General features: G+C 50.6%; 2 protein-coding genes across 3 annotated transcripts; one reads left to right on the top strand and one right to left on the bottom strand.

The window, feature by feature from the left end:
• Nucleotides 1-225: 225 nt before the first annotated feature.
• Nucleotides 226-14040, top strand: LOC134206074 (sorting nexin-25). 2 transcript variants are annotated; one of them, XM_062681756.1, is made up of 4 exons: nucleotides 226-732; nucleotides 10556-11432; nucleotides 11494-12898; nucleotides 12958-14040. In XM_062681756.1, the coding sequence occupies exons 1-4, from the start codon at nucleotides 612-614 to the stop codon at nucleotides 13624-13626; spliced, it is 3072 nt and encodes a 1023-aa protein (XP_062537740.1). In that variant the 5' UTR covers nucleotides 226-611; the 3' UTR covers nucleotides 13627-14040. The 2 variants fall into 2 exon arrangements, with proteins under 2 accessions (XP_062537740.1, XP_062537739.1); XM_062681755.1 differs by having other exon boundaries at nucleotides 11491-12898.
• A 686-nt stretch (nucleotides 14041-14726) lies between these two features.
• On the bottom strand, nucleotides 14727-16140 carry LOC134207143 (uncharacterized). The gene is made up of 2 exons (XM_062682862.1): nucleotides 16077-16140; nucleotides 14727-15451 (listed from the first exon to the last, which is right to left on the bottom strand). The coding sequence occupies exons 1-2, from the start codon at nucleotides 16138-16140 to the stop codon at nucleotides 14727-14729; spliced, it is 789 nt and encodes a 262-aa protein (XP_062538846.1).
• Between the last annotated feature and the right edge of the window lie 618 nt (nucleotides 16141-16758).

The raw sequence follows: 16758 nt of genomic DNA, 5'->3' as shown, positions 1-16758 counted from the left end.
CAAATTAGATGGCATTCAAACTGAAAGCGTTGAACACAGCCCTGCTGCATTGCATCCATGGGCAAAAGCCGGTCAACCTGTTTGTTTTGCCGCTCGGTTCACCATTCCACAGCTTTCTGTTTACAAACAACGCACCAACACGCTGACGCAGCACATGGATGTGGTCGTGCGGAGATGAAGGGATGAAACCGAAAGCACAAAAACAACCCTGGCGAGTGACATATCGCCTGTCACCCTCAGCTAGCCGATAAAAGGGGCGTTTTTTGCTCGACGCTGAGCACAACAGAAGCAAAGTTCCCCGAAAACGGATTCAATATTGAAAGTGAAAAACTGTGATTTAATAAGTGCTTATCTGTGCATTCCATTTGACAAGATTTCCAACGCACAAACGATGTAGAAAATGCACTCCTGATTTATTACGCTTGGAAAATAGACCGCAATCGATTGGTTGAATGGTCGCCATCATGAGCCTGGACGGATGTCGTCCTTGAGAAGAAAGCCCAACAGCAGTGTCCAGCAGTTTGTGCTCCCATAAGCCAACAACAGCCGCCCCAGAGCTCGCCGTCGGACCGGAACCAACATTCCCAGGGTAGACTTTCCGGGCGACGACGATGCGGATTATCTACTGGTTGGGGGTGGTGGGCACCCTAATTGGGGCCACCGCACTCTACTGGCCCCCCTTTGTGTACATTTTTCTGTTTGTGCTCTACTCGGTGATTCTAATTGCGCTGGGTAAGTATGGAAAAACAGGATTCCTGGTACAAGCGGGGCCGTGCGTGTGTGAGGTGATTCTAATTGGAATCAATATTTGTAATAATTATAGCCAGCGGGAGATTTTGTCGCCAAGCCAGCCAGCGCCGAGTGTTTGTGCGAGTGGTTGTGTGTCGGTTTTGTGTGTGCGGTTCTTTTTGAAATGAGATTTTCTTGTTTTGGATGTGACTCGCTTTATGAATGCAAAACACATCGGTCTGGTGAATAATTTGCGGGACCCAGACACGTGATATGGATGTGTGTTGACATTATTTGATCTCGGTGGGATTTCATGATTAATTACAATCTAATGTACATATTCTTCAGTGACTCAAACCACGAAAATGATTCAACGAAAAAGGATAACTGGATTCTATACAAATAGATGAATATTTTAGACTCAGAATGCAGTTCGTTACCATACTGAGAAATATGAAGCATTACAACATTCTATACTGGTACAGACCGGTCGATATTTGGAACGACTCCCTGAGGAAATTGTTTGGCACCACTAGGCAAAACGAAACTGGTGATCCAAATAATTAATTCAGCCTATACTTCTGTTAGATTCGATTAAGTTCGAAAAAAAATCGTCACACTACATCAACTACGCAAAAAAGATTCAGCTCCATCAACGCCCATTAGAAGATGATTGATTGGGCGCATTAATTCTGACATAAAATCGTTTACATTTCACTATGGTTAACTACACGAGAAACATAACAGTCGATTATCACCGTAAAGTAGGTAACGACTAATAAGCTCGATATTTTCAGACAAACCATAACGATCAGCATTCATATTCCTCCAGTAAATTGCCAAAAATGTGTTTTTGCAACTATTGTTTTTGTCTTGAAGGAACTCAGTTTATGTATATCGATTCTAGTTGGACTAACTTCATGTTTTCATTCAGTTAAGGAAACGAAGAGCGAAACGAATGAACCTACGCTGAATTGATTCGATATGATGATTGTATGGAAGCCGATATGGAACAGAACGATATTAAAATAGTTTTAGGTTGCACAGAAGCTGCGCTATTCAATAAACTGTTAACTGCCTTGGTTTTCGGTTTTACAAATGAAATTTAAAACCGAGTTGCAAACACTCTATGGGCGACATGCTTTCTAAATGTAAGTTTGAAATTCAACAAAACAAAATTCCGCTGCCAACTTGTGATATGTAACGATATAACAACATATGAAGCGAAAGTTTTCGGCTTAACGAGATTATCGAACGTTTAGTACCGTACGATTGAAACGACACCAGACGGCTAACAAGCGAGTTACTGCAACTAGAATATGGCGAACGAAAGCCTCGAATCTCGTAGTACTGTCGGCCGCATAGGGAATGAAATGAGGTTTCAGCCGCGACACACAAATGTGATATTAAATGATTGCCAAATCAATATTTCTGAATCAGATAAGAACAAATCAATAGAGAATTCCCGGCAGTTCCAAAAGGATTCCCTCCGCGATCTGGGGAGGATTCCTCCGTCACTCCGGGAAAGATATCCCCCGCAATCAGCGCAACGATTCACCCGGCTTGGCAGATGGAAGATGGAAGGGCGCAATATATATATCGTCACAAATATTGCCCTACACTCGCTCACAAATCCACTTCCATTGAAAAATCTTAATGCCTGCTGTATCCAAATGGAACTTTCATCACAGAGAACAGACGTTCATCTTCATTCGCGTGCTTGTGTAAAAGTTTGTACTGGTCGTTTTGAAGTATGCCGTTATGCCCCTGTTGCGCGGTGCTAGTGTGCTGATAAATATGGTTAAAATTTGCCATATTTTACTTTTTGGCGCTAGTGTTCATTCCGAAACGCTCCTAGGCTCGCTCCTAGGTGGCAGCACTACATTGTTTATGTAGTGTATGCCAACGCCATCACTTAGTGAGATTGAGTTTTTATGTCGGGCAGCCTGCGTTGGCGGCGCTGAGGTGCGATTTAAATCTTTACACAGGTTTTTAACGAAATTTTGTTCGAGCATCCATGTCTGTTATCTGTGCTTTCACGAACATGTACATCTAATATAAACGATTTTATGTCAGAATTAATGCGCCCAATCAATCATCTTCTAATGGACGTTGATGGAGCTGAATCTTTTTTGCGCAGTTGATGCAGTGTGAAGATTTTTTTTTCGAACTTAATCGAATCTAACAGAAGTATAGGCTGAAAGCCTAGGCTGAATTAATTATTTGGATCGCCAATTTCGTTTTGCCTAGTGCCAAACAATCTCCTCAGGGATTCGTTCCAAATATCGACCGGTCTGTATCGACCGGAATTCCCGGAGGAACTTCCGGAGGAATTCCCGGAGGAATTCCCGGAGGAACTTCCGGAGGAATTCCCGGAAGAACTTCCGGAGGAATTCCCGGAGGAACTTCCGGAGGAACTCCCGGAGGAACTTCCGGAGGAATTCCCGGAGGAACTTCCGGAGGAAGTACCGGGGGAAATTACGGAGGAAATCCCGGAGGAACTTCCGGAGGAATTCGGAGGAACTTCCGGAGGAATTCCCGGAGGAACTTCCGGAGGAATTCCCGGAGGAACTTCCGGAGGAATTCCGGAGGAACTTCCGGAGGAATTCGGAGGAACTTCCGGAGGAATTCCCGGAGGAACTTCGGAGGAATTCGGAAGGAACTTCCGGAGGAATTCCGGAGGAACTTCCGGAGGAATTCCCGGAGGAACTTCCGGAGGAATTCGGAGGAACTTCCGGAGGAATTCGGAGGAACTTCGGAGGAATTCGGAGGAATTCCGGAGGAACTTCCGGAGGAATTCCCGGAGGAACTTCCGGAGGAATTCGGAGGAACTTCCGGAGGAATTCCCGGAGGAACTTCCGGAGGAATTCCGGAGGAACTTCGGAGGAATTCGGAGGAACTTCCGGAGGAATTCCCGGAGGAACTTCCGGAGGAATTCCGGAGGAACTTCCGGAGGAATTCCCGGAGGAACTTCCGGAGGAATTCCCGGAGGAACTTCGGAGGAACTTCGGAGGAATTCCCGGAGGAACTTCCGGAGGAATTCGGAGGAACTTCGGAGGAATTCCCGGAGGAACTTCCGGAGGAATTCCGGAGGAACTTCCGGAGGAATTCCCGGAGGAACTTCCGGAGGAATTCCGGAGGAACTTCGGAGGAATTCCCGGCGGAACTTCCGGAGGAATTCCCGGAGGAACTTCCGGAGGAATTCCCGGAGGAACTTCCGGAGGAATTCCCGGAGGAACTTCGGAGGAATTCCGGAGGAACTTCCGGAGGAATTCCGGAGGAACTTCCGGAGGAATTCCCGGAGGAACTTCCGGAGGAACTCCGGAGGAACTTCCGGAGGAACTCCCGGAGGAACTTCCGGAGGAACTCGGAGGAACTTCCGGAGGAACTCCGGAGGAACTTCCGGAGGAACTCCCGCAGGAACTTCCGGAGGAACTCCCGCAGGAACTTCCGGAGGAACTCCCGGAGGAACTTCCGGAGGAACTCCCGCAGGAACTTCCGGAGGAACTTCCGGAGGAACTTCCGGAGGAACTTCCGGAGGAACTCCCAGAGGAACTCCCGGAGGAACTTCCGGAGGAACTCCCGGAGGAACTTCCGGAGGAACTCCCGGAGGAACTTCCGGAGGAACTCCCGGAGGAACTTCCGGAGGAACTCCAGGAGGAGCTTCCGGAGGAACTCCCGGAGGAACTTCCGGAGGAACTCCCGGAGGAACTTCCGGAGGAACTCCCGGAGAAACTTCCGGAGGAACTCCGGAGGAATTTCCGGAGGAACTTTCGGAGGAACTCCCGGAGGAACTTCCGGAGGAACTCCCGGAGGAACTTCCGGAGGAACTCCCGGAGGAACTTCCGGAGGAACTCCCGGAGGAACTTCCGGAGGAACTCCCGGAGGAACTTCCGGAGGAACTCCCGGAGGAACTTCCGGAGGAACTCCCGGAGGAACTTCCGGAGGAACTCCCGGAGGAACTTCCGGAGGAACTCCGGGAGGAACTTCCGGAGGAACTCCCGGAGGAACTTCCGGAGGAACTCCCGGAGGAACTTCCGGAGGAACTCCAGGAGGAACTTCCGGAGGAACTCCCGGAGGAACTTCCGGAGGAACTCCCGGAGGAACTTCCGGAGGAACTCCCGGAGGAACTTCCGGAGGAACTCCCGGAGGAACTTCCGGAGGAACTCCCGGAGGAACTTCCGGAGGAACTCCCGGAGGAACTTCCGGAGGAACTCCAGGAGGAACTTCCGGAGGAACTTTAGGATTAACTTCCGGAGGAACTCCCGGAGGAACTTCCGGAGGAACTCCCGGAGGAACTTCCGGAGGAACTCCCGGAGGAACTTCCGGAGGAACTCCCGGAGGAACTTCCGGAGAAACTCCCGGAGGAACTTCCGGAGGAACTCCCGGAGGAACTTCCGGAGGAACTCCCGGAGGAACTTCCGGAGGAACTCCCGGAGGAACTTCCGGAGGAACTCCCGGAGGAACTTCCGGAGGAACTCCGGAGGAACTTCCGGAGGAACTCCGGAGGAACTTCCGGAGGAACTTCGGAGGAACTCCCGGAGGACCTCCCGGAGGAACTTCCGGAGGAACTCCCGGAGGACCTTCCGGAGGAACTTCCGGAAGGAATTCCCGGAGGAACTTCCGGAGGAATTCCCGGAGGAACTTCCGGAGGAATTCCCGGAGGAACTTCCGGAAGGAATTCCCGGAGGAACTTCCGGAAGGAATTCCCGGAGGAACTTCCGGAAGGAATTCCCGGAGGAACTTCCGGAGGAATTCCCGGAGGAACTCCCGGAGGAACTTCCGGAGGAATTCCCGGAGGAACTTCCGGAGGAATTCCCGGAGGAACTTCCAGAGGAATTCCCGGAGGAACTTCCAGAGGAATTCCCGGAGGAACTTTCGGAGGAATTCCCGGAGGAGCTTCCGGAGGAACTCCCGGAGGAGCTTCCGGAGGAACTCCCGGAGGAGCTTCCGGAGGAATTCCCGGAAGAGCTTCCGGAGGAACTCCCGGAGGAGCTTCCGGAGGAATTCCCGGAGGAACTCCCGGAGGAACTCCCGGAGGAGCTCCCGGAGGAACTCCCGGAGGAGCTCCCGGAGGAACTCCCGGAGGAGCTCCCGGAGGAACTCCCGGAGGAGCTCCCGGAGGAACTCCCGGAGGAGCTCCCGGAGGAACTCCCGGAGGAGCTCCCGGAGGAGCTCCCGGAGGAACTCCCGGAGGAGCTCCCGGAGGAACTCCCGGAGGAGCTTCCGGAGGAACTCCCGGAGGAACTCCCGGAGGAGCTTCCGGAGGAACTCCCGGAGAGCTTCCGGAGGAACTCCCGGAGAGCTTCGGAGGAACTCCGGAGGAGCTTCGGAGGAACTCCCGGAGGAGCTTCAGGAGGAACTCCCGGAGGAGCTTCGGAGGAACTCCCGGAGGAGCTTCGGAGGAACTCCCGGAGGAGCTTCGGAGGAACTCCCGGAGGAGCTTCGGAGGAACTCCCGGAGGAGCTTCAGGAGGAACTCCCGGAGGAGCTTCGGAGGAACTCCCGGAGGAGCTTCAGGAGGAACTCCCGGAGGAGCTTCGGAGGAACTCCCGGAGGAGCTTCGGAGGAACTCCCGGAGGAGCTTCGGAGGAACTCCCGGAGGAGTTTCGGAGGAACTCCAGGAGGAGTTTCAGGAGGAACTCCCGGAGGAGTTTCGGAGGAACTCCCGGAGGAGTTTCGGAGGGACTCCCGGAGGAACTGCCGAAGGAATTCCCTGGGGAGCTTCAGGAGGAACTCCCGGAGGAGCTTCGGAGGAACTCCCGGAGGAGCTTCGGAGGAACTCCCGGAGGAGCTTCGGAGGAACTCCCGGAGGAGCTTCCGGAGGAACTCCCGGAGGAGCTTCGGAGGAACTCCCGGAGGAACTTCGGAGGAATTCCGGAGGAACTTCCGGAGGAATTCCCGGAGGAACTTCCGGAGGAATTCGGAGGAACTTCCGGAGGAATTCCCGGAGGAACTTCGGAGGAATTCCCGGAGGAACTTCCGGAGGAATTCCCGGAGGAACTTCCGGAGGAATTCCCGGAGGAACTTCCGGAGGAATTCCGGAGGAACTTCGGAGGAATTCCCGGAGGAACTTCCGGAGGAATTCCCGGAGGAACTTCGGAGGAATTCCGGAGGAACTTCGGAGGAATTCCGGAGGAACTTCCGGAGGAATTCCCGGAGGAACTTCGGAGGAATTCCCGGAGGAACTTCCGGAGGAATTCCGGAGGAACTTCGGAGGAATTCCGGAGGAACTTCCGGAGGAATTCCCGGAGGAACTTCCGGAGGAATTCGGAGGAACTTCCGGAGGAATTCCCGGAGGAACTTCCGGAGGAATTCCCGGAGGAACTTCGGAGGAATTCCGGAGGAACTTCCGGAGGAATTCCCGGAGGAACTTCCGGAGGAATTCGGAGGAACTTCGGAGGAATTCCCGGAGGAACTTCCGGAGGAATTCCGGAGGAACTTCGGAGGAATTCCGGAGGAACTTCCGGAGGAATTCCCGGAGGAACTTCCGGAGGAATTCCCGGAGGAACTTCGGAGGAATTCCTGGAGGAACTTCCGGAGGAATTCCTGGAGGAACTTCCGGAGGAATTCGGAGGAACTTCCGGAGGAATTCGGAGGAACTTCCGGAGGAATTCCCGGAGGAACTTCGGAGGAATTCCGGAGGAACTTCCGGAGGAATTCGGAGGAACTTCGGAGGAATTCCGGAGGAACTTCCGGAGGAATTCCCGGAGGAACTTCCGGAGGAATTCCGGAGGAACTTCCGGAGGAATTCCCGGAACTTCCGGAGGAATTCAGCGGAACTTCCGGAGGAATTCCAGCGGAACTTCCGGAGGAATTCCCGGAGGAACTTCCGGAGGAATGCCCGGGGGAACTTCCGGAGGAATTCCCGGAGGAACTTCCGGAGGAATTCCCGGAGGAACTTCCGGAGGAATTCCTTGAGGAACTTCCGGAGGAATTCCCGGAGGAACTTCCGGAGGAAGTCTCGGAGGAGCTTCCGGAGGAATCCCCGGAGGAGCTTCCGGAGGAATTTCGGGAGGAACTTCCGGAGGAATTCCGGAGGAACTTCGGAGGAATTCAGGAGGAACTTCCGGAGGAATTCCCGGAGGAACTTCCGGAGGAATTCCCGGAGGCACTTCCGGAGGAATTCCCGGAGGAACTTCCGGAGGAATTCCTGGAGGAACTTCCGGAGGAATTCCCGCAGAAACTTCCGGAGGAATTCCCGGAGGAATTCCCGAAGAAACTTCCGGAGGAATTCCCGGAGGAACTTCAGGAGGAATTGCCGGAGGAACCTCCGGAAGAATTGCCGGAGGAACCTCCGGAAGAATTGCCGGAGGAACCTCCGGAAGAATTGCCTGAGGAACCTGCGGAAGAATTCCCGGAGGAATTCTGGTAGAGATGGAAGATGGGAGAGATCTGGGAGAGTGCGGATCTTATTCGAGAAATCGTTATTTTTGAGGTCCACCATTCTGGCCTTGATAACTTTTGTGATTCGATTGCAGCGAGCCAGTACGCTGGAACTACCTGCGAGTGACATTTCGCAATCGGATCAAATCTTTGGTGAGTGTATCGATGTTTAGGGAGTTGCTTACCTGCCGAGCCGTCGGGACATGCTGCTCTCTGGCCACCGAGATTGCCTCTTCAATGGTGCACAGCTGGCGGTCGATACTTTCCGGCGTCTCCGGACGCACCTCGTAATCGATGGTGTTGTCGACGCACTGCTGGAACCGCTGCCTCGATGGTAGTTTCGCCGGAACTGCTGATGCCGATTGACCGAGGAGCCCACTTCCACCACCACCGGATAGTGATCCGAACTGAGCTCCTGGTAGACGACCGGCTGCGAGACGTGGTCGTTCATGTTGATTATGTATAGGACACCGAACAGACTCAGCCGAGTGGGGGAATCTGGGCTCAAGATCGTGTAGTGGCCTTCCTCAATGTCGTTGCTCCAGATGGTGCCGTTTCAATTGCCGCGACTGTCGCCCCAGGCTTGATGTTTGGCATTCAGGTCGCCGGAAATAATATACTGGCCTTGCCTTCGTTTGACGATGTCCCTCCGAAGGGCAACCGATGATCCATTGCCGGCTTTGGTGCGATTGTGCCGATAGAAGTGGTGATTTTGAGCGAGCAAGCGTTCCAGTTGACCAGGCCCACCTTAGCAGGTATTTTCATTGATGAACATGCCAAGAGTGAAGACCTGGTCGAATCGGGTTTTGCAACCACGCAGCCGAGTGGCGAGCTGGGAGAAAATTGGCATCAGCTGCACCGGGGTGTAGAGCGGAGCATATTCTTTCGGTGGGACAGTTTGATTCTCCAGCTGCCAATGGAATCCATGAGGAGGAAGCGGAGGCCATTCGTTGGAGGATGGAGCTGGTGGTGGGGCTTGAATCGATGCTGCTAACAGTGGAAGCACTAGTACCGCTCGTCGGAGAGCCATAATAGCAGGAAGGTTCACCTCGTCGATTACTGGAACACGGTTCCTCTCCGGATGGGCTTTGGTTGATGCTTTCCTTCGGATTTTCAGGAACTTCGCGCGTTTCGGACAGCCTTTCGTAGTGGTGTTTTTCACCACAGTTGGCGCACTTTGGATCGGCCACCTCTATCTTGTCGCACTCATCCGTCGGGTGCAGTTCGCCACACTTGTTGCAGCGCACGGTCATTTGGCAACTAAAGTTAAAGTTAAGTTAAGTTAAAACATTTCGTGCACTGCGTCACGTCACGATGCACGGGCCGGAATCGCTCCCAGCCGATGACGGTGTAGTTGATTACTCCGATCAGCTTCAGGTCCTTGAAGGAGATGGAGCCATGCTCCAGATGGACCAGATAAAGCTGATCTCGGTACTTTCTGGCCTTGTCGTGGCGAGCGATTTTGTGCACGGCGATAGGCTTGAGAACACTGCTTTCTAGCTTATTAGGCTCTTCCTCCTTCATATCGTGGAGCCCTAGCAGCAAAGCCTTGAGGCTTCGTGCCGGGGAGGTCATGAGTATACAACTCATACTTGAGGACCTGTAGGAACTCCACGATAGATTTGTGGTGATCTGGATTGGCAGTCATCACCTTGACTACCTCACTGCAAAGCCGGAACGTGCACTTGAGGCCCTCTGTAATGAGCTGGCGGATTTTCGGCCGCAAATCCGGTGGATCGCCCTGAACGAAAACAGGCGGGCGCTTCTCCACCCACTCAGTTTGTACCTGCGGCAGCTGCGATGGCTTCTTCTTTCTATTTTTCGGCGAGTTGCCGGCATCATCAAGTGGCAACGGCGAGAACACGGTGCTCTGCAAAAGCAGCTTTTAGGGGTTACCCGCGCGTCCAAGAGCAGTGCGCTTAGGCACTTTTCCCGCGACCGAATCGGCCACCGAGTCTCCCATGACGGGTCCGGGATAAAATAACGCCAACGCGACGAATCGAAAACGTAAACAGTGAACGAACGAGAAAAAACACTTGAAAAAATGCGCGAGCATTCGCGGTCGATCAAAATGAAGGTGGAGCCAACAAGCTGGTTACAATGGTCTAATTCATCAAAGGGGCGGAGCTTCAGCTACAGTTGCTCTGATGTAATGGTTAAAGCATAGCTCAAGTGAGTTAAGTTCCTACTTAAATTTCTAAATTAGATTATATGAGAGATTTGGGCATATTATGTATCTTTAAAGGCATGGTCAAGTCAAGTCCTATGTCCACTTCTCGTGACATAACCGACAAGACATTACCCACTGTTCGTTATTTTTCTATCGTATTCCTCTTTTCAACACGTATTTGGGGATTCATATCCCTGGACTATCTTCTGCAACAAAATTATCTTAATTTAATAAAAACATGAGTCAACATTCATCTCTGTTTATTTTCCAGCCATCTTCGGTACCATCTACGTCCATTACAAACTAACGACCAAAGAATCCCGCCCGTACACCCGTGAAGACCTACCCACCAACGTCCTGTACAACGCCACCAAGTCGCACCTCTTCGACCCACCGTCACCGCCCAAGTCCAGCGCCAATCTGCCGATCATCTTCGGACGCACCGTAGATGGCTTGCTGCAGCAGATCATCGGAAACGCCATGCGCGATATTGTTAGCCCCGCCCTGGAGGAGATCGTTGCCAACCCGCGGCGCATCATCGACCTGCTCAAGGAGGACATCTGGCTGGGGATCGACAAACTACACGAGCGGGCGTCCCGGATCGATGCACCGAAAATGATTGCCGTGGATTTCGTTCTCAAAGCGACGGTGCACCTGGAGAAGATTCGGATCGCCCACGCAAAGGCGGCCGAGCTCGGAACGGATCCGGAGTTTGGGACCTCGTCCTATTTGACTACCCAGGAGAAGGAGCTGGAGTTTTTGAAGAAGATCTGCGAGATTATGATTATATTTTTGCTTCCCAGGGGATATTCCCTTTCACCGATCAAGGATTTGCTAAGCGAGGTGGTTTCGTATAAGGTGCTTTATCCGGTTATTAGGTTGGTGACCTCACCGGATTTCATCAATCAGCAAATTGTGGAATGCATTGAGACGAAGCTGGTGGCGGTGGCGATCCATAAGAGGAGCTATGAGTACGCTGCCAATTTTGAGGATTTTTTGAAAGTGATCACCAGTAGTCAGACGGCGGACGAGCTGCACTCGATTCGGGGAAGCATAGTGAGCGATATTATGCAAGCGACGACCATGCAGAACTTACAAAGGACAAGGGGGTTGGACAGCGAGATGTTCGTTGGAAAGAGCACCTCAGGGTAAGAGTCTGGAAATAAAGGCGATGCCGATGACATGAATTACTTTGTTTCTTTTCAGTAGCAACTCCGGTGATTCGGAAAGTGGTCCAACACGAGCGGAAATAACAGCGTCGTTGAAGTTGAAGAAATACATACAGCAGCTCTCGTTTGCAAAGAGTCAGTGCGAAAAATGCTTGTCCAAACTCGGATGGGACGGAAACGTTAGTAACGAAATCAATCTCTCGGTGCTGGATATTCTGTCAACCGTGGCAGGGAGGAGGCACTTCATGGTCTTTCTTGAACCGTTGAAGGTGTCGTCATTGGTGGGATTCTACACGACCGTCGAGGAATTGAAGCACGCCCCAAAAAGCTCGTGGCATCAACTGGGTGCTGAAATATTCTACACATACGTTCGGTGCCCCAATTCTGAGATACCAGTTGACAAGGCCACTCGGAAGAAAATGGAATCCTTCTTGGTGGGTGATAGCGGTACTGACGTATTCTTCGAAGTGCAACGCGAGTGTTTGATAACCTTGGAGGAGAAATACTATCAGCCGTTCCTTCTAAGTGAGGAATATACAAAGCTGAAGAATTCGCTGACCCAGGAGGACTTCAAGGAAATTACCATGAGCACATACCTGTCTTCCAGCACGGAGAGCCAGGATGAAACGGCTTCCAATGCTTCCTCGGCTAGCGGAGACGTGGACCCGGTGATTATGGATTTGAGTAACCATTCGACCTACGCTAGGACCAAGCTGGATCAGTTGGACGAAAAGCTGGCCAATAAAAATCAGGCATTGGACGCATTAAAACAGTCGCTGAAGCCTGATTCGAAACTTCTGTCGATTTTGGAGAAGGAAATTGATTGGTTGAAGGGGGAAAAGCGTCAACTGGAAGCTCATCTCCTACGGACTGAAGTGTGGGGTGAATACCTCGGAAAATGGCGCGCAATAGTGGAAAGCGTGGACTTTTCGGATGATAAAGAACCTCAACCGCAGTTCATGATCGTCGTCCAGGTGGACGAGGTAAACGATTGCGGCAAAGAAGATGTGGCGACGGCAATGGATGCCGCTGACAGCATTTCCACGGGATGGGTTGTGGTGCGATCTTTGGCTCAGTTTCACGATCTCCATCGGAAGCTGCGACCGATGTGCAACGATCTGAAAACAATCGACCTTCCATCGAACAATGCGTTTAAACTGTTCCTGCTGAAGAACGACAAATCCTCGTTGGAAAAGTCCAAGCAGCAGATTCAAAAGTATCTCAACTTCATTTTGGAGGATGACCATTTGAACCAAAGTGAAGCTTTGTACGAATTTTTGAGTCCAAGCTCGGAAAGACTGAAACAGAGTACGAATCCGTCGCCTTCCAAGAAGCAGTCCAAGTTTTCCTTGGCGACACTGTTCAAGGCCAACAGCGAAAAATTGGACCAATTCTGGGGTCCTCACTTCCGATTTAATACTGCAGATTTCCCCGATGATGATCAGGTGAGTGTTTGTTTTTACAGGTGTCGGATCATATTCGTTAATAAATTCTTGTCTCGCAGGTCTCCATGTATTTGGAAGGATCAGCAGGCGAAAATGGAGCAACCAAGTCGCAGCAGGACCCGGATGCCAAGGACTCGATAGCGGAGCCCTTATATGCCCTGCTTGGGGAGATCTTCGACATGGGTGGTGTCTTCAAATGGCTCCGTCGAAGCTTGATTTCCTTCGTGCAGATCACCTACGGTCAGACCATCAACCGCCAGATCCGGGAATCGATCAACTCATTGTTCGAAGAACCGATGCTGCACACCTACGCGTCAACCGTGTTGAAAGCCTACTGGCCCGGCGGTGTCCTAACCATCAAATCCATGGACCGCTCCGAGGATCAACAGGAAATGACTATGAACGCTGCCAAGTCTTTGCTCCTGGACAACATTCCAGATCTGCTGTGTAATCTCATCGGTGCTCAAAACGCCCGCAACGGCATCATGAAGCTGTTCGACAACGCGCAAAACCCGCTCTACAACAAGCAGCTGTTCTACGACATCTTGGAGATTCTTATGCTCGAACTTTTCCCAGAGATTCGCCAACTGAAGATACCGCCGAGTGTCACGGCTGTGGCGGTTGTTGGGGGCTCCGCTAGTTCCACTCCCACACATGCTGGCCATGCTCATACCGTTGGAGGATCCTCTGCGCAAGCCACCCCGACCCGAATCATATCAAGGAACTGAAAAGGCGATGCTGGACAGAGTCGACGATCACTGAATCCACCGAAATCGAACAAGGAATCACACAATATCACTAGAATATCCCCACAATAATTTTTAGAATGATTATTTCATCATTGCTGTTCGTTTAGAGGCTATATTTTTAATCTGTGTTTAAAGATAGTGACTACCTTAACAAAAAGTATATATTTGTAAACATTCCGTGAGTCCCAAAACAATCTAGTCCCCACCTTTGGAAGCAAGTGTTTATGTGCAAATTAAGCAAAATAATAAAAAAAATAGTGATAGCTAGGATTATGGCTAACTACTAACTATGATTATCGGTACTTAACTTGGACTGCTACGTCGTAATGTAGGGCATTTTCCGATCATAATTGATCTCATTATGTGAATAAATTATTGGATGAAACTGGGCTACATTTGATTTAGAATATTTTTGATGATGACCAACATATAGATAGTGAGTAGATCGTGTTCCAAAAACCAAAAGTTCGTCATTGAGCAATTCTCGCTGAAACCAGGCCACTATTGTTTTGGAAGCTTTCGGCGAGTATATGAAGGATCCCAGTTAAATTCTTCAGAATACACTCTTCCTCTTTCCAACGATATGCTGATCTCTATGATCGGTTGAGAAATGTTGGAGTTATGACAGTTTTGGTGAGTCAAGAATTGACAAAAATCGAGGGGTCCATTAAAATGATTTCGTGTATAACTTGTGGGAAAACCGTCGACCACCAGGTTTGCACAGCGGGAAATATCCGAAAAGACACGGAACTACGGGAAATCGCGCAACGAGGGAAGAAAAAATAGAAACGCACCGAGCTCGATTTGAATACAACTTTTATTGCAACGCGGTTGAAGATTCTACACTGAATCGAAAGTTCTGTATTTATTTCTTTATCAATACGACATTAATATCGCAGTGGTGGGGTATACAATTATCGCCCCCACCAACACTCCTCCTCGATATTGAAACTACACACCATCTGCGGCCCGATCCGCCTCCTTTGTCAATCCCATTGCAGCTGCAAATCGTTTCTGCTTCACGCTTCCGACCGGCTTGGTTAGAACGTCCGCAACCATAGACTCTGTCACACAGTACTTCAACGAGATAACACCCTTTTAACCAAATCCATTGTGTAAGGCATTCTCGTGTCGATGTGCTTGGACAATCTCGATTGGCGCTCGACTTCTACGAAACTGATGCAACTGGTATAATAATTGTCCTCGTAGATAATAGTCGCATCAGGTTGTTTTGCATCCATTTTCGCTAACAGCCGCCGCAACCAAACAACCTCCTTGCTAGCTTCAGACAGCGCGATGTATTCAGCTTCCATGCTCGATAGGGAAACTTTCGCTTGTTTTCGGCTAGCCCAGCATACCGTCGCATACCCGATTTGGTAGATGTACCCTGTATTTGATTTTCGGTCTGAGCTATTGCTAGCCCAATCTGAATCACAGTATCCGATTAGAATGAAAGGTTTCGCTCTGTTTAACGACAATTTCAGCTTGTAGTGACTTGTACTCAACAGGTATTTAACAACGCGTTTCAGCTCTGCCCAATCAACTTCTAGCGGATTGCACACGCACCTTCCCAAGAATGCAACACCAGCTGAAATGTCCGGACGAGCGTTCACAGAAACGTACAACAGCGCCCCAACTAAGCTATGGTAGCGCTTGTTGTCCGGCAAACTTTTACTATCTTTGCGACTTTGGTAGTAACCAACATCCAACGGCAGCTTGGATCCCTTCGCTTCGCTTAGTCCATATCGGTTCGCAACTTTCTTCACATACACCTCCTGGTCTAGATTATAGAATCCTTCGTCGTCTTTGGTAACTCGTATACTCAAAAATTATGAAATTTCTCCAAGCGATGAAATCTTCATCCTTTTCGACAACTCATTTCGTCAACATCAAATAAACTTGAACGCCTCTTCGCAAGGTTTTTACATACAGACACGGGTCTGCCTGGGACTGTTCAAACCCCAATTCTTCCAATATGGCGTTTATGCTTTCATTCCACACTTTCACGGCCTGCTTTAATCCGTAAAGACTTCTTTCCAACTTGCAGACTAGTTTATCCTTGCCGACTTGTACAAAACCTTTGGGCTGGTGCATGTATATGTCTTCTCTTAGCTGCCCGTTGAGGTACGCTGACATCACATCAGTATGATGTACGTTCATTCGATGATACCCTGCTACAGTAAGCAGAACGCGTAGAGTATTCAGAGATGCAACTGGCACGAAAACAGTATCATAGTCTACACCAGGGCGTTGTGAGAACCCCTGTGCCACTAGGCGAGCTTTATATCGGGCTACATTGCCATTGCTGTCTTCCTTGCGTTTAAATACCCACTTACAGCCTATGGGCTCTCTCCCGGCGGGCAGTCTCACAAGTTTCCAAGTCCCGTTCTGAATAAGCGAATCATATTCCTCCTTCATAGCTGACTTACACAACCGTTGCTCGGAACCCGCCACCGCATCTTCATAACTTATAGGTTCTTGTTCGACAGCCATTGCAACGTCTACCACATAATCTCGCAGATGCTCCGGGAGCACACCTCTCGAAGCCCGAATAGGTCTCTGGCTCTGTTCTTGAACTTCTTGGTCGACAGGAACTTGTTCCTCGGTATCCCAACCGAAAAACTCTTCGTCAGACTCCTGATGCTCCTCCTGAACCTGCTGTGTCTACTACTTGAACCTTGATCCTCTTGAACCTCCGCTTGGTTGTTTCCCCAGTCGAGCGCCACACATTCTTCACTCTGTCCATCGCCCGAACGATCCACCTTTGTGGATCCAACATGCTGCTCCACAAATCGAGCATCTCGGCTTATAGTAATCCTGTTGGTCTCGAGATCGAGAAATCTATAAGCCTTGTGATTTTCACAATAGCCGACGAATAACAGTTTCTGAGCCTTCGCATCCAACTTTCCACGTTTGACGTCTAGGATGTGGACGTAGGCAACACTCTCAAACACCCGAAAATGCCTCAGTGATGGTCTCCTTCCGAACCACAGCTCGAACGGCGTTTTGTCAACAGACCGCGACGGAAGACGATTTTGAATGTAGCCCGCAGTCATGACCGCCTCACCCCAGTATTGTTTGCCGAGGCCAGCGTCGAGCAACATGCACGTT

Source organism: Armigeres subalbatus, chromosome 1, assembly GCF_024139115.2.
Source record: "Armigeres subalbatus isolate Guangzhou_Male chromosome 1, GZ_Asu_2, whole genome shotgun sequence".
In the NCBI taxonomy this organism is placed as follows: Eukaryota; Metazoa; Arthropoda; class Insecta; order Diptera; family Culicidae; genus Armigeres; species Armigeres subalbatus.
Note: the sequence above shows the minus strand (reverse complement) of the source record. Positions and strands in the feature narration are given on the sequence as shown.